Below are 18,108 nucleotides of genomic sequence, written 5' to 3' on the forward strand. Positions count from 1 at the left end.
CTCCAGGAAAGCGGGACTTCTGGGACAACAGTGATCCTAAAATCTGTCACTATACAACCAGTGTTGAGCTTTTTCATTACTAAATACTTTCTCTAGCCAATAGTTTGTTCCGTTTGTCACTGTAAAGCACAATTAAGTTTACATAAATGGACAGTTCTTAATGGTTTTCCCATGAGGTCTTCATGCTTGCTCTTATATTACATTGTAGCAGATATCCATCTATGCCTCCCTGAATGAATTCTCTTTATCTTTTTTGGTAAACTCCCTTAAGCTAAAAATAATTTCCTATGAACTCTGTGCGACTCCGCTATTTGGATGAAGGATTGCTTTGTGCGTTTTATGTGTATGTGTGTGTATATAGTGAAATGATAGTCGGGACTGAGGGTGGAAGCAGTAGGGAAGTTGATATTGTTATCTTTTAAGTAAAGATTTCGGGAGTGTTTACTGGAGCTAATGGTCTATGTCATCACTACTATGCAATGCTGGCATACCACGTCTGAGCCCAATTTTATCTCCACATTTTGACTTCAGAAGACTGAGATCACAGGCTCAAAACAAGGACAGAGACATATATGATAACAGCAAAACCAGGAGAAAATAGACTAACCTCATTCTCAAGCAAGGTGTCTTATTAAAGAGTCAGTTCAACCAAATAACAATAAAGCATATTCCTTTATTTGGTTTTTAACATCTAGATATTTTTGGTTTCATTTATTTTTCAGGTTTTGAGCCTGAAGTTAGTTAGTCAGTTAGTCCGTAAAATTTCTACCACCACCAAAACACACTAGGATTTTGTTTGCAGTGTTTATAGCATTGGACAACTTAAAAATACTTTCTTGTCCACGTCACGCTGGATAAAACACAGGCTTCACTGTGAACAGTTTTCAGAGGAACTATTTCTTTTTCACTGAATACTGATCAATGCGAGGTCTGGATTATCTGTAAAGAGATGCTGCTATTGATTGCTCTTAGATATACACTACGGATCAAAAGTTTTAGAACATAAAATGTTTTCAAGCGTACCATCTTGGTCTTTTTTCCTGAGGTAGTTCTGGCATATCTAGGACTTATGTTTTGGGTCATTATCTTGCTGTAGGATGAACTCCTGACCAACTACGTACATACCAGAGGGTACTGCATGGCGCTCCAGAATGCTGTGGTAGCCGACCCTGGATCTAGAAAAACAGCCCTAGTCCATCATGCTTCCTCCTCCATATTTGACAGTTAATGTCACACACGGAGGAACCAACACTGCAACTCGACCTGTCAAACCTACAACTTGAAATCTTCTCTTCACAATTGAAACTGAGACTTGCTTACTACGACCACTATAGCTGTTGTCCTGTGAGCCACCAAGACGACAAGTCAACAGCTTGCGTAATAGACGCAAGCTGTTGACTCTCAGAAACTTGTCTTCTGACTCTGTTGTGGCATTGGCTCTGCCAGACCTCTTCCTTTCAGAGTTTCCCACACTTTCTGAGTGCTTTTTGATGGTGAAGGAAACTGTCACTGACACCTTGACTGTCTTTGCAATTTCTCTGTAGGAAAGACCTACATTTTTATTTATTTTTTTAACTCTGGCAGTTCACCACTTACCTTTGTACCATTTCAAGCTATTCATTGCTTGAATTTCAATAAAAAACTGGAAAGATTGGGGTGTTCTAAAACTTTTAACCAGTAGTGTACATTCTTAGATGTACATCTGAAAACCATGACACATAAAACCAATTGTAATGTTATGGCAGCAATGGCACTTTTTAAGTGCTTCAATGCAACAAAAGATAATAAATAACCAAAATATGAAAATGGACATGTGTGACTTGGGTGAATCAATCCTTTAACAGTCTGTTGAAGGCCTGCTTTGAGTACCCGCTTACATTTATTGGCAGCTAATATCTGCTCAACTACACAGTTGCCGTTGACTCAAAGTGTGTCCCAATAAATACTATTACTACAGTAGTAGTAGTAGTAGTAGTATATATTAGTGTCAGTCAGATCTGCTGATGTGTCGGGCTGACAGCAGACGTCATAATGAACCTTTCCTCTCTATCCCATTAACAGAGCTACGGAAGAACTAAACACACAATCCGCTCACCTTTTTCACAACCAGCTCTGCTGAAGCGGTTGCTTTTGTCCAGTTAGCTCAACTTATTCTTTCGTAGCCAACACCTCCCTTTCTCCCTCTCCTTCCGTGTCACTGTTGTGACTGATGTCTTTTCCATCCTGCTGCCCTCTCTCAATTAAAAAGGAAAAACTTCCAATCCTTTTGACCTTTACCTTGACTCTGGCTGTTTCCACTAAACACACATGAAAACACACAGCCCTGACACTGCTGCTCCCTCTCCTATTTTAGTCAAATCCCCCTCTGCATCCTCCCTTTCTTCCAGACTTTTAAAGGTATGCCTGGTTTTCTATTCTGATATCGTGACACAGCCTTACGAAAGCAGGAGATTTGCTTATTTAATGGCTTTTGGTGAACAAAATTGCAACTGTAGCTGAGTAATGCTGATATTAGACTGATAGCTATCTTAAAATAGCATTTAATCTAGACTATGTAGTTTAGGACACCAATTAATCAGTGAATGCCATTAATGGATAAATCAACAAAGAATGAAAACTATTTTTTAATATACTTTTATTACAAATTTTGGCAGCCACTTCTTCAGACAAAGCTTAAGTACAACAGCTTGAACATCAAACATTATTTATTATATTATTTCTATGACTTTTTAACAAAACTCATCTTGGTTGCTCCTTGTGTCTCGTAGATGTTTGAGAGACGTCAGCACCTCCTCTGTTGGCCTCTTCCCCAGCTGTTTTCCCCCTCTGCTCCGCACATTCACGCTTCCACTCTCACTCTCCTTATCTCCTACAACTGGAGAAAAATACAAAGAAACATTTTAAAAATGCTCAACTGTATCAAGTGTAGAAATATTAATTGCAATGATTAATTTAGTGAAGTAAACTTTAAGAACATCAGTGATGGACCGTCCTGGCAGCCGAATGATTACTGTACATGCCACATAATTATAATGTCCCTGGCTCGACTTCAGCCAGCGACCCCTAATGCATGTCATACCCATTTCTCTCCCCTTGTTTCTTGTCTGCCTCCTCACTGCCCACCACCCAATAAAAGGCAAAAATGCCAAGAAAAAAAAAAGAACATCAGCGACAGACTTTGGTATTTTAAGTAGCTACAGTTTTCATCCTATTATTCATCTTTACCAAATATGTAGTTGTACTGAGCCAGCTGAGCAGAACGAATCTTCTTATTTAAGGTTGCTCCCTGATCTTCACTCAAATCAACCATGAAGCCGGCTTCACGGAACTGCTGGACCACCTTATGAGAACAGAGAAGTACGTCAATGAAGACTGTATCTGTCATGTGCTTCTTACATTAACAAATGAATAATGACAGCCAGGAAGAAAAATGGTCTGCTGCTGTACCACAAGGAAATCTTTATCATGGACTGACCTGCTTGGCGTATGACTCGCTGTTGCCCCCCACAGGAATAACCATGACTTGCACTGGCGACAACCACAGAGGCCTCATTGAGGGAAAAGAGAGAGAGACTGAAGGTTCAGGTACAGATACAGTTTCATAACAGCCTAATAAAATGTGTCTGACTCTGTATTATCATTATTTTTATTATTATCATTATTATGATTATTATTGTCTTCTCACCATTTCCCCCCAAAGTTTTCAGCCAGTATAGCAAACATTCTTTCCAGCGATCCCAGCACTGCTCTGTGGATCATTACTGGTCTGTGTAACTGCCCATCTTGCCTGAGAGAAAGGTTAAAATGGTTACTCAATATAGTATGGGGGTTGGGTGATATGACAATATATACAGGCAACATTCATGTGTCAATAATCCTAGAGTTTTTAATCTGTATACCGTGGCATCTTTCCTATAATATATGTGGGTTTATTGGGATATTGTGTGCTAATCTATCAGCAAGACTGTGTTGGGAATTCTGTGTTGTATTGTACATTAATGTGAATAAGCATCTTAATCTATTTAATTAGTTGGATTAATCAAAAACTAGTCTGCAATACCAGGCATTCAAAGATCTCTGCCTACTTAAGTCTGGGGATTTCTAAATGTACATTAGCTGCTTGAACGGTGGTGAAAATGGCTGCTAATAAACATACATCCCCTTTCACCTGACCATTAATTATGCCCCCCCCTGCCCCCCCTGCCCCCCCTTCTACTCCATAGTGAACTGCATGTCAATGCCCCAATATGAAGGGCCGTCCAAAAATACTTTTGATCGGTTCTGCAATACAGGATTTGTTTTACCTCTAATTGTTTCCTCCCAGTTTTAACAATGGGAGATCATCCTCAGTCTCTATGAGAGAAGAGTTTAGAGACTAATCAACATTGAAAATGAATGAACAGGACAACACTGTCCGTAGATAAACGAGGGAAATCTTCACTAAAAAGACTAGCTGTGGAAGATATCCACTTTATTTGACCAACTCATATTATGTTCAGATAAACTTGAAATACATTTTTGCTCAAAACAACGACTGTGGATTTTGTCCCATAGTCATTGTAAACACAGAGTGTGTGGAGCAGATCTTTTCATGGTCAGTGTTAACAGGAGGGATGATTACAGTGAGCAAAGCCTCAGTTGCATTTATGGAAAATGTGCTGTCTCATGACACACCAGTGTAACAATATAAAACTCACATATACAGTGATAAATGATTTCATCCTTTTTGGTCACTCCGACTGCATAATGGAGTGTCAGAGACCATGAGGGAAGTAGGGCAGACTGATAACAGGCATAACAAGGTTAAAGGCAGAAACAGAGAGTGTTGGCCTGAACTCATAAATTCAATAAAGGGCTAATCTTTATTGATTAAATTAGACCCCTATGAAGTTAGATTTGTGCAATTTAAACTTGAGCAATTACAGGAGATCATAGACAGCAAGCATGTGGGTTTATCAAACAAACAAGCACATGCTACTCAAGTGCCAACGTGCAGGTTTAAATCAATACAGATGTAAAAAGGACAGAAAGCCAAATCATCATGACCAACTCACCCAATATACTGGAGATCAAATCTGATTGGCAGCTGGAAGTCCAACTGGATTGTGGCACACTGGTGTTGTCTTCCAATGGCATCTTTTATCTGGATATCGATCTGTGATGAAACATGTAGGTGTGTGTTAATATCAGGATTCATTTCTCTATTCAAGCCAAAATATACACGTCTGTATTTAGAGCTCTGACCTCAGAGACGCTGCTGGAGACAAATTACATTTTTGCGAACAGTAATAAAAACGAGTTGCTGAGAGAGGCTCCACTAGCTAACTGTGGCTAACACACCCTAGCTAGATGGTTACGAGGAATGTCTGTTTCATCAAGCGTGTTTGTGTGTCTAACCCCACCCTGTCTTGACCTACCTCAACTCTCTGTGCCTCCACATGAGCTCGCCTGATGTTGACTTCCTCTTGATGTTTCCCTTCTTGCACAAGTAGTGTAAATATGAAATCGCCTCAAAGAAAACCAATGTCATTCTCAAGTTACACTTCTTTCTATTTTCAACTATAACTATAAATATTCTGTGAACAACACAGAACATGCATTTGTGTTTCTGTGGCCTCAGACAATGACAGTGATGACTGTCATAATTTAGTGCTCAAAATGTCTCTGCGAAGCCAGAAGCAAAACAAAGAAACAATCAAATAGAAATCCTAAAATGAGTTGAACATAAAAGTGAGACTGTGATGCCATGCAGGCACTGCCTTTGAAGAAAAGGTGCAACATTTTGGGAAATACGCTGATTCCCAAGATCAACATTGATTATAGTTGACTAAACGTTGCGGCTCTGATGTTGCATAAACTAATTAGAAGTAGCTTTTAGCATGACGGAGAACTCTGCCAGTGAATACAGTAACTAGGGGACCAACAATGTTTTGGCTAATTGCAGCAGATTCTGCAATAAACAATATTTGTACTTGTGTGTAGAAATCAGTTTCCTTCACTGTATGCTGCCCTTCCCACTGACCTTTGGTCCGTAGAACGCTCCGTCTCCTGGGTTCAGCTCCCACCGCTCACCAAACTGCTGCAGACTTCTCTCCAACTGCTGCTCTCACACACACAAACACAGTAAGTAGGCACAGTAAAAAGGGTAAGTACATTAATGCACATTACGATGTGTGTGTGTGTGTGTGTGTGTGTATAAAGGAGCTGTGGGACCTTGGAACCATAATGTTCAATTACACTCAATTGAATCAGCTTAAATTGCTGCTGTGCCTATTTAAAAAGGCATCCATGGGGAGATTTAGAGATATACATCTAACCAGCAGCTCGACACAGAGCAGCCCTCTACTGGAAAGTACCACCCGCATAAATGATTGCTTAAGTGGATATCATTATACTGTGTCATCTTGTTAAAAGACTTTTTACTGTAGCTGTGATTTATAGGACATACACATTTGAACAGCTGGTCCTGTCAAGGACTATGTATGTTTTTGGCCCTTTACTTTACATTCAGCAAAACAAAATATGACTAAAATGTGTGTGTACCTGTTCAGCCATGTCCCACTGTTCAGGCTCTCCGAGGAACGGTGTGGGACGTGTGGACAAGAGGCAGTGGAAGGAAAACCCAAACACTTGATAAACACTCCTCACAAAGTCCAAACAAGCAACAATCTCTTCTTCCGCCTGGAAAGAAAAATGTAAAAAAAGACTAAGACAAGGCCAACAGGAGGACATAATAATGTAAACAATGAGCTCAGAGACTACATTTAGAGCAAAAGTGTAAAGGTTTAAATTCAAACCAAGGTCTTCAAAATCTTCCACTGTATTTACTGTAAAGCTCTGAGTGCTCCAGAGATTAAATTAGTATTTCAATGCTGAAGTAGCGATTCTTATCATGTGACCATGATCTCTGTGACTCGACAGGATGTCAACAGAGAAGCTGGAGGAGCACAATCAGTATCATGGGAACATTCCAGGGAACTATATAGGGGATCGGGATTACACAGACTGTACAGCCACAGAGATGCACATATGGAGGTGTAATGTTTGAACAGGACAAAGACCTTCATTCATTCAGCCAGCGGCCGCCTGGAATGTCTCAGGAGTTATTTGTACAACCCATCTAATCATCGTGATATGGTTCCACATGTGTCCCATTTGCAGTTTCTATACCTTAATAAATAGGTTCATAGATTTTCAAGGGTCCTTAAATAATATTAAGGTACTCAAACAAACACTGACACATCTTGCAGTAATCATTCCTCCTGTTTATATACTGACCATTAAGAGATTCCTTCATAATGCACAGTCAATACAAATGATAGGCGACAAAATCTACAGTCCAAAAGTGTATTTAAAAGTTTATTTGAAGATAATATGTGGCTTCACTCACAAAGAGGTAGCTGAAGCCTTATATCTTCAAATAAATGATTGCTTAAAGGTGCAGTGTGTAGAATTTCAAATATAATATTCCTCAGTGTAAATTAGTTTATAATCTTCTGAAAATAAGAACCTTTGAGTTTTCATTACTTTAGGAGGTGTTATTCAGAGTTATCCACCGTTGGATACCGATGATCAATAAACCTTACACTGGACCTTGAAAACGACAATTGGATTTTGTACCTTATCACTTACATATTAAGCACTTTTATAAGGATCTTCTAATGGTCAGTATGAACAGGAGGAATTACAGTAATGATTACAACGAGAAAAACCTGTTTCAATTTTATATGAGCACCTGACAAGACCTGGAAAGTTGTAAATGTATCCTATGCTGTGGTCTACAAAAGTGAAATTGCTAAAAAAAATTTAAAAAATTAAAAATCTGTATATTTATGTGTTAAGGGTATACCTGCTCAGGTGTGCAGAAGATGTGAGCATCATCTTGGCAGAATCTGCGAACACGAGTGAGACCTCCTAGAGCTCCAGAGAGCTCATTACGATGCAGCGCCCCGAAGTCGGCCCATCGCAGAGGAAGCTCCCGCCACGAACGCGTACGCTGCTCAAACATGAGGCTGAGCACAGGACAGGAGAGTCAGAGCACTGGAGTACAGGAGTGTGTAAATGTGAGTGTGTGTATGCATGTGGTGTGTGCCCACCAGTGTGCGGGACAGTTCATGGGTTTGAGTGCGTAGGTCTGAGAGCCCTTCGATGTCACAGTGAACATGTTCTCGCTGTAGTGTTCCCAGTGGCCTGAGCGCTCCCATAATGCAGTGCTGTACAGAGTCGGGGTCACGACCTCGGTGAAACCTCGCCTTCGGTATTCATTCTGCAAAAGGTCAGTGAGGAAGGAAGTGTGAGACAATGAGTGCAAGACACGGTCAGACTGTCACAACACTGTAATAATTGAAGGCTAACAAAAGCAATATCCTGACAGCTGATATGAACATGAGCATCCCGAGGGTGCAATTAACACAGTTCATTTATTGCATTTACTGTTATGTTAATGTATGGACATGTGTGTTCAGGCCTTCCACCAGAAAGTTGTTAGGCCCGGTGACCAATGCAGGTTTTTTTAGGGGGGGTGGGGGACTGGAAGGCAAGCAAGACATGGGAACTTGGCTTAGGTCTTCAGGAGATTTAACATTTTTACTGACAAATAGTCCATTTTTCACAAGGGGAATTATAATAAGTATCCCAACATGTCCCAAATACTACTACTACTAGGGATAATAATGTAAGTGTTCTGTAAACCTAGAAAAGTATTACTATTTAGGGAGTTCATCTGCATTATGTGGAAAAAAGTTGTATAGAGCCTTTTATTGGTCCAGATGGAGCTGCAAAAAATCTCAAACTGCCTCAGCTCGGCCAAATACTATGAATTTGAAAATGAAAATAATCTGGGGGTGTGGAGCTAGAAAGAAGTGAGGTCACCAGACCTTCGCAGCCTGCTCCTCATCTCTACTTGAGGTCAGCAGCTTGAGGCTAAAGATGCTGCTACTAGCATGACACATCTGAATCTGTGAAGGAACCATAAGTGGTAGAGTTGCATTGTGGGAAATGTAGTTGCTAGGTTTTGACTATATATATAGTTTTGACATATATATATATATATATATATATATATATATATATATATATATATATATATATATATATATATATATATATATATATATATATATATGGTTCTGCTTCATCCAAACTGTCCATCATGAGTTCAACCACGTTATAGGGGAGCAATGCTAAATTGGTGGAAACTCTTTTAAAGTAAAACCTACAGCTGATCAAAATGGTCTTCTATATAGAATGAAGTACACAGCGTATATGTTCACCTTAATAAAGTCAGTGAGGGTGTTGTAGATGTGGGCTCCTTTAGGAAGGAAGAAGCAGCTGCCTGGACTGACGTCATTGAAGAAGAACAGCTCCTGGTCCTGTGAAAGCACAGATAAATGACATTTATGGCCAGGAATCACTTTTTTCACTATTAATTTTTAACTTAATAGTTAAATCTGAATCAACTCTTCTGATATGAATTTCTGTTTTACCGTCCCAATGCGTCTGTGGTCCCTCCTCTGTGCCTCGTCCTGCTCCTTCTCCCACTCCTCCTTATTCTTCTCCCCTGGAAAGGCCACACCTAACAGACGCATCAAACTTGTGGACTCTGTCTGATTGGCCAGGGTCACGGTCGACAGCTGGGATGTGAGAGGGCAGACGAGGACAGTGTGGAGCAGTGGATGTGAAAAGGGAGAGAAGAAATAATGAGTAAATAGAGGGAAAAGAAAGGGAGAGTGAGGGTCAGCCAGAAGAGGAAGGCTGGACCGATGAGGGTGACAGCATGTGTGATGGATGGCAGTGTGTTTGTCAGAGACCAGAACAGGAAACTGGCCTCTGACAAACACAACATCCTGCTGCTGATATTTCCAGATTTGCTGCCATGGAATCCCAGTCTGCCCAGTGACAGCCCAGTATGGAAAACTCCTCCTGTTCGCTGGTTCAATAAAGATGAGGAAAATTCCATATACCCAGCATGTGTCCCACAAGACGGATGGTGACAAATATTTCCAAAATAAACATATTTTTAACGATTAGATGAGTAAACGGTTCATCCAGCATCTTTGACCATCGTCTGCCACATAAATTCTAAATGTCATTTTTCGTTTGCTGCTTTTACTTTAAAATAGGTTCAAAGTATCAAATTATAATAAAATAATAGAATTATAATAGATAAAACAGTGTTTGGCTTTCAGGGCACTACCCATCGATCCACAAGCTGCAATTTAATAAAGTTGCTAATGCAAAAAATTTAAGAAATAATGACATTCAGGAGCAGTTGTGAAATTAAAATTCAAGGACAAGAAAACAGAAACAGGAGACAAATCCACACAGGGGCATGTAGAGGACAGATGATTACACACACACACACACACACACACACACACACACACACACACACACACACACACACACACACACACACACAAACACACACAAAAACACACACACATACCTGCAGCATCCTAAAGACCTTGAGGAGGCCAGTGTGTGGGAGGAGGGGGCCATTACAGACTGCTATGCTGTCTCCACACCTGCATCACACATAAAAGTCTTTTAGTGAGGGTTTACAAGACACTAGCGAGTAAGTCAACATCAGGTGTGGGTACTTATACGTGCCTGTAAACTGAGACAGTGGGGCCGTCATTCATCTGCTCTTCAAGAAGCTGCAGTCTCAGCTTACTGTTCTGTAACAACACCCACAAAACACACAGATCATTCATATTTATGAGTTAAATATAGACAACAGGACAATAAGAAGCAGCCTACCCTTAACACTGGGACAGCAGACTGTATCATTTGTACTCAAATATGAGCCACTCCCACACAGTGAGAATTATCACTGCCAACGGCACATTAGCAGAAGTCAACATTTATGAACGCTGAGTGAAACAAGCTACTGCAGGTACAGTGTGAGTTAATATGGAAGAATGACAGCAGGTCACTCTTATACTATTAATATTATTATATTATTCTGTTAATTCTTAATCTTAATGTGATTTATGATCTATTTTCTTTGGGCTGAAGACATTCACCAAGCCCACTTGAAGACAGGTTAAGAAATAACAAATCAACACCAGAAGGGCAGAATTAGCAAAGTTAAAACATAAAACGCTTATAAACTCCATGAATTATGAATAAAATGTGAATGACCATCCCAAACAGATGGTTTCTGTTATTTTTTTGTTCGTCTTTCTGTGTGCAGGTGTTAGATTTGTTATATTTTAGTTATTGCCATTATGTAAAGTAACAATATGTTGTTAAAAAGATTTAAGTGGGGAAAAAACACTAATCAACTATTCTACATCTTTTAAACAACCAATTTATATAAGTATATATATAAATAGCTTGAAAACAGACCAAGTCAGACACTCTGAGATGTCTGCAGGAGAAGCACAGGTGTCATTAACGACATTTGATAACGACTGCAGTTCATTTTTGTGAGCCAGTTTCAGAGACTTGGTATTGTGCATGCTGGCTCATGCTGGGATACTATAAAAGACAATGAGCCGTTATTAATATTATTAGATACACCTGTGCTTTACTTGCTATGGCAAGTCAAAAGTGTTTTCTATGGAAAAAAATGTGTCATCTCTTTTTCAACACAGACGGAGTGAGTTTCTAACCTGGAAAAGCTCCTGGATCTCTTCTGTATTGAGCTCTAGCCTGGACAGAGGAAGTTTGAGGGCTGCAGCTGCTTTACATCTCTCCTCCACATCACTCATAGACAGGACGCTTTGGGTGAGCACAGATTCAGGTTAAAAAAAAAAAAAAAAAAAAAAAGAAACATCAACAGCTGAAAAATCTATGACAGAGCCAGGTTGTGGAAACACCACCTTAGATAAACAGAAGCTTAGAAACCAAAACCAAATATCATTGAATCATCACTTTTGTAACACTATATCTTAAGTATTTATATATATTGAGCTTTTATAAGCAATAGATAGATAGATAGATAATCTATTGTCATTGCACTTCAAATATAACTTTGTTTAGCATTCCCAATCCCAGCAGCATATATAACAACATACAAACACTTAATACACTACTATACACACTACAATGAGGTTTTAAGCAAATATTATTATATAACTATTATGTGATTTACAACATTGACATTCATTGTTGGCTTACATCTAGTTATGAATTCCCATAACGGGATTAAATAGAGTTTATATCGCTAATAACTCATTATAATGTGTTGTAAACATATAAACATTTATTTATTGTGTGTATAATATAGATAAATGCAAAAAAGGGGACTTTAAGTTTAATTTTAATCATAATTTTTTTTATACTTAAAGTCCGTGTAAAGTAAGAATAAATATGTGTTCTGAGTTTGACATACCACAGAAAAGTGTGTTGTTAACCACCCTGCCAAATTTGAATGACTAAAAAAAAATAAATCGCCAAATATATGAAATTGGGCTTCAAACCCCTCCCCCTACCAAGTGTCACCTGTCAATCAAAGTCACCACCTCTACCAGAAACATGGACGCTATGTCTGAGAGCTTTCTGCCGCTAACTCAGCTGCGAGCTTTCTGCCGCTAACTCAGCTGCTAGCTCGGCGGCTAACTCAGCTAACTGGCTAACTGTAGTAGTAGTAGTGTGCGCTGAATGTATTTATACCTCTACAGCAGCAGGGGCGGGTTTATGCCATGTCTGATTTTCAGACCCGCCCACTAAATCCTAAACACAGAAATCTTGAAACACAGTTTGTGAAGCTTAGCTCCACAATTCAAATCGAAATGGTTAAAATGCTTTTTACACCTTTTTTAGAAATACATAAATGACCTATTTAATGTGTTTAGAAGAAAATGTCTGAATTCACTTTACACGGTGTGTAATGTGTGAATTGACAATGCACTCAGTAATGACGTGGTGACCTCTGTTCCTTTATCAGTGTGTCTCACCTGTTCTCCAGCAGATGGTCACAGTACAGCCCGAGCTCCGACGCTCCTTCTCTACACACCTCGGCACCAAATACGCCTTCCAGCACCGCGCCCAGGACACACGCTCCTGTCCTCCATGCTGTCTGTGACGAAGACAGAGGTACAGAGAAGTTCAGATGAAGAAATCTAGTAGGTGTAGGTGCTGTCATTCTTCATTTGAAAGGATTCTATGTGGGCTGGAAAGATCTATCGATGAAAGCTGGTCTCTAAATGTCATTTGTTATCTATTAGCAACACTGTTGTTATTTAAATATGATATGATAATTATGTTAGAATATTAAGAGCTACCTTTAAAGATAATGTGTAAAAACAAGGTAAAGGCAACATTAAAGAAATGTAATTACCTGTCTTCCCTCAAGTGTGTCAAACCCAAGAAGTTGTAGTTCACAGTCTGTCTCTAAAGCCTGTCCGAGCTCCCACAGCTCTCCATTAACCTTACTAACCAAAGCTCCTTTCACACTGCAACAACACATGCAGTAACAGTTATAACAATGAAGCTACAACAAAAATGATTTTAGAATACATATTTGTATGTATTGTGTATTTACCGGACACTCTGAGCAACAGAGACAGGTGTGGTGACGCCAGCTGTTCCCTTTACTGTTCGGCCATCAGCCAGTTGGATACGGAGAGACTTCTTCTCTGTAGCTTCAGCTCTTTTCTTCTTGTCTTGTTTCTCCCTGAGAGACTCAAAGACTCGCAGCCGCTCCGATAAAGCAGGCGAAACCTGCAGCCCAAGAGAGTGAGAGTTAGAGTGAGTGAGTCAGTGAGTGAGAGAGAGATAGAGAGAGAGAGAAACAAGGAAGCAGTTTAAAATGCATGTGAAGAACATTTCTTAGTTACAATTACTTTGTGCAGTAGAGCTGGGTTATATATTGTGACACTGTAAATATAAACTGTACATATTCCAATAGATCTACCTATTGTAGGGTTGTAATTTTTGTTTTAACAATGTCATTGTCATCTTCCCAGTTTAAACTCTGAAATGTCACCACTCTGCCATATTAACTTTATCCGTTCTTGTTGAGTGCCTTCACAAATAATAAATATCTCAGCCTGTTTTAACATCTTTTCTACATTCATTTTTTCATCATAAACTGTATCCCCAGTCCTGGATTAAAGTGAAGAGTACCTTCATTGATATAAATAGAGTGAATAAAGAAAATCAGCACCTAAACTCAACTAAAAATCTGACCTTCATGAACATGATAAGCTTCAGTTTTTGTTTGAACTGTTGATTAAACTTATTGGTCAATTTGGAGGCTTCAGTTTGTGATGCTGTTGAAGTATCTTGCGTTATATGAAGCAGCATTTATATTTTGTCCTCCCCATTTATATCAGCAATGGTGGACAAAATATTTGAAACATCTCTCAGTGCAACACAGTACAATTCAACAGCATCACAAACTACATGCTCAAAAAAGACCATAAAGCTGTTTAAAACAGATTAAACAAAAACTGAACATTAGTTTTAACTAGGTGTCCGTAATAAACAGGTGTGTATTGATACACCAATATCAACACTGTAATGATACTACATCATATGATTATCAGCAATGTGATAAAGTTTCAAGGTTATCTTTTCCTCAGCTTAATGTCCAGTTTATAGCAAAATGATACCCAAAAATAATACACTATTTTACCTGAATATATAAACTAATGAATGAGTTAACAGATTAAATTCCTCCATATTAGCCTAAAGATACAATATCACTCACTTAATAATATTACCATAGAATAGTAATGTAATGTAGGGATGCAACTAACAATCATATTTACTACCAATTCATCTTTCATTATTTCTTGATCTTGTTTTGTCTATGAAGTATCAGAAAATGGTGAAAAATGTTGATTACTGTTTCATTAAGCCCAAGAGGCAATGTCAAATGTCTTGTTGTCACTACAGATAATCCACAACCCAAACATATTTAATTTTACTGGCATAGAGGACAAAACACTCAAACAGAAATATTCACATTTAGGTAGCTGGAACCAGAGAATTAGAGATCAATTTTCAAGGTCAATCAACTATTCATTGCATCTCTATAAAGTAGTAAAAGTCAGAATATTACATACAGTATTAATGTGATAACTTTTTAGAGTATCATAAACAAACGTGAGAGAGCGAGTGAGCAGTGAGAGGAAGTGGAGGATATGATTGGGACCATTTCATTCATATCAAATACTGTATTTTCTGTAGTACACTCCTTTAAATGTATAGAGTATTCTTCATCCCATACATTATTAAAGCTGCCTGTCCAAAACTCAAGCAAGAATTATCAGAATTATCAATAACAGTACAAATAGCTAACCTATGAGACAATAACACATCTATGCCCCAGCAGCTGCAGCTCTCAACACGTCCCACACTGCAGGCTAATGTTAGTTAGCTGCAAGTCACAGTAAAAACACTCTCGCACCTTGCTGTACTTCCTGTGCACGCCAAGTGTCGACCGACAGATAACCTGCCGGAGCAACTGTGTCACTGCCATCCCAAACACACCCGTCTACACACACGCGCGTTCATTTCCCAACAAACACCCCTCATTCACCGACACTCTCCCCTGCGAGCGGCCATAATGCCGGAAACACGGATTAAGGACAGCGGCGGTGACGTAGTAGCTGAGTAGAACACTGTGACGCTGCGTGCGCGCTCCTGAGCGGATACACCAGAGCGCGCGTCCACAACGCTGCTACACACACGGATAAATGGGGACACATCTGCAGCTATTTCGACGAGGCTGTGGAATAATAATCCGATTCAACACTTGAAGCCATGCACAGTCTGGCATTTCACTGGATTAAAAATATACTGAAATGTTAACGAACAACTCGTGTTCACTTTGGAAGTTACCGACAGGCGAAGCACAACACAAACCCATCCATAATATAAGATCAGCTAAACTGCGTGGTTTTCAACACTGAGCGCCACCGACCTGCTGCAGTAACTAAATGGAGAAAATCAAACTAAATGCAAATAACTCAACCTCGACGAAAACTATTTTAACTGATCAAATATTTGAAAGATTATTTTGTGGAAACTATTTCAACAAAAACGCAATGAAAAAAAGTTAGAACATTTTGAACTTAAAAACTGAGCGCAGGTCGACTATTAAGACATTAGGAGGCCTTTTTAAGTTAATAAACTAATAATACGAAATAAGGGGCGTGATGTTTTGGTTTTCACCATTTCCAGAGGGATTGGCTTAGACTGGCATGTGCAACACCTAAAAATAAAAACTAAAGATTAAGTACCACTGAATGACCACATGGGGGAGCTGTAACATTTCTGTATAATTACTTCTCAATCAAACAGAGAAGAGTTTCCATCACTGAGTTGGTGACATCACTCCAAACTAGCAACATCAGGACCAATTCACTGTGGTTCACTGCGGTGGGATTATCAGCACTTGCTACTGCACCCTTTGTGGGTTTTAAAACATGGGTCTGCGTCCAGTATGTGCTCACACACCATCGTCACATGTCCATGGTGAATATGGTTAAAAGCACAGACTAAATGTGTGATTTAGTGGTTAGAAGTTTGGTATGTAAACAAGTTAAATGTTTAATAGCAAGATGTCTTTCTAAAATAATCTAAAAAGGAGAGCTGGTATTTTAAGAATAAACCGTTTCGCTAATATCAAATCTGAATTATTTACTGTTAACTAGATTAATAGCACACAGGCCAACATTAAACTTTTCCCTGTGAATGTCCACTGTCCCTGAAAAGGTTGTTTTGCAACAACTTCTTACATCCTTATTATGATCATGTGGTACAATTAGGCTCCTTTTAAGATCATTTCCAATAGTGGCATTCCAGTAAATGTCATGACTGAATTATTGCTAAACTTGGTTATCAACCAGTCATTGTCACAATGTGCTCGTGTGGTCCGTGTAAAGTTTGAATAGCGAGGTGTAAAACTGAAACACTGGTGTTACAAAGTTTTAAGTTATGTCAAGAATGTGGCTCTGCAACAACAGTGTGCATTGTAGTGTTCAGGTGTTGAAAGTAAGAAAAAGAAACAAAAATCAGTCTTCTCAAAGAGGTAATGAGAGAAATGTTATAGAAGAAAATGTTATAGAAAACAGCAAATAGCCTCTGTTGTTAAACTAATACAAAGCACCTGCTGCTTACAGTCAACGGTGCAACCACAAACAAAATTACAGAAATAGTGGATATATGTGTGAAAATTGGATACAAGTATTTCCATGAAAGCACTGAGGCTCAAGTGATTTCTTTAAAAAAAAAAAAAGAAAAGAAAAAGTCTTCCTCATGTTACTGTGATATACTCTATGTAGAAAAAAAAGAATCCACATCTTAAAAGTATGCATATATTCACTGTGACAAATATTTGCTGCAGGATGTGTGCATGTTCATCACACCAGAAAGGATTGGACACTCAAAGACCAGTGATATAGCATCATTGATGAGAACAGCAAGAGCAGTTAAACTTATCAGATACACACAGACCATCAGCTTTGTCACATCTTCAGTCATTTTCAAAACTCAATTCGTCAAACAAAAGTTGTGGTGAGGTCAAGAGAAAACCTATGTTTAACTCGGCAGGTGATGAGTTAGCTGCGTGTAACAATTAATTCTACCTTTCTCTGTCAGACAGTGTGATCCATTGAGTGATTGCCAAGATGACGGACACAGTTTACAGAAGGTAGTAACAGACTTGTATAACATTCAGTAACACATCATAACACTGTAGTGAGAAATGTGATATTGGTTGTTACATTTTTACAATGTAAGTATCTATTCACTAACTTTATGCAGGTAAAGTTTTGCAAAATGCTCATTGTGTCTTTAACTGCTTTTTTTTTTTTTTTTTTTTTTAAGTTAACTTGTAAATGAACACAGAAGACAAACACACACTCCATGATCAGATAAACAGAAGATGCTTTGGGCAGCAACACCTGACATGCACCTCTCGCTACATGGGGACAAGTTATTTGACTAAAACATCTGCAATCCCTGCAGAAGAATGAGGATTAAATGCCAGTGTGCCGTCCTTTTTTGTAACCCCACCAGTGAGATGTGCAGAAGTGTTTTTTTTGGACAAAACCAAGGTAAGCACACAGGGGCTCAAGGGCAAAAGCATGGAATTAGCAAAAGAAACAAAAAAGGAGAGGAAGGGGCAAACAACTAGAGTATTTTTTT

General features: G+C 38.9%; 1 protein-coding gene across 1 annotated transcript; it reads right to left on the reverse strand.

Moving 5' to 3' along the window:
* Positions 1-2,624: 2,624 nt before the first annotated feature.
* On the reverse strand, positions 2,625-15,720 carry tars2 (threonyl-tRNA synthetase 2, mitochondrial). The gene is made up of 18 exons (XM_053326554.1): positions 15,365-15,720; positions 13,493-13,671; positions 13,289-13,403; positions 12,906-13,027; positions 11,619-11,727; positions 10,612-10,679; positions 10,448-10,526; positions 9,486-9,632; positions 9,273-9,371; positions 8,097-8,266; positions 7,850-8,012; positions 6,544-6,681; positions 6,023-6,100; positions 5,055-5,155; positions 3,686-3,787; positions 3,476-3,548; positions 3,226-3,340; positions 2,625-2,875 (listed from the first exon to the last, which is right to left on the reverse strand). Exons 1-18 carry the CDS (start codon positions 15,434-15,436, stop codon positions 2,730-2,732), a joined length of 2,076 nt encoding a protein of 691 aa, XP_053182529.1. The 5' UTR covers positions 15,437-15,720; the 3' UTR covers positions 2,625-2,729.
* Between the last annotated feature and the right edge of the window lie 2,388 nt (positions 15,721-18,108).

This window comes from Scomber japonicus, chromosome 10 (assembly GCF_027409825.1).
Source record: "Scomber japonicus isolate fScoJap1 chromosome 10, fScoJap1.pri, whole genome shotgun sequence".
NCBI classification, from domain to species: Eukaryota; Metazoa; Chordata; class Actinopteri; order Scombriformes; family Scombridae; genus Scomber; species Scomber japonicus.

What these genes read in the sequence shown, in the direction of transcription:
- tars2 (XM_053326554.1), bottom strand. Translation starts at nt 15,436, where the DNA reads ATGGCAGTGACACAGTTGCTCCGGCAGGTTATCTGTCGGTCGACACTT. An exon ending in TGCACAGGAAGTACAGCAAG is followed by an intron (nt 13,672 to 15,364) that starts GTGCGAGAGTGT and finishes CTTGGGCTGCAG; the next exon opens with GTTTCGCCTGCTTTATCGGA. An exon ending in ACACACTTGAGGGAAGACAG is followed by an intron (nt 13,028 to 13,288) that starts GTAATTACATTT and finishes TCTTCGTCACAG; the next exon opens with ACAGCATGGAGGACAGGAGC.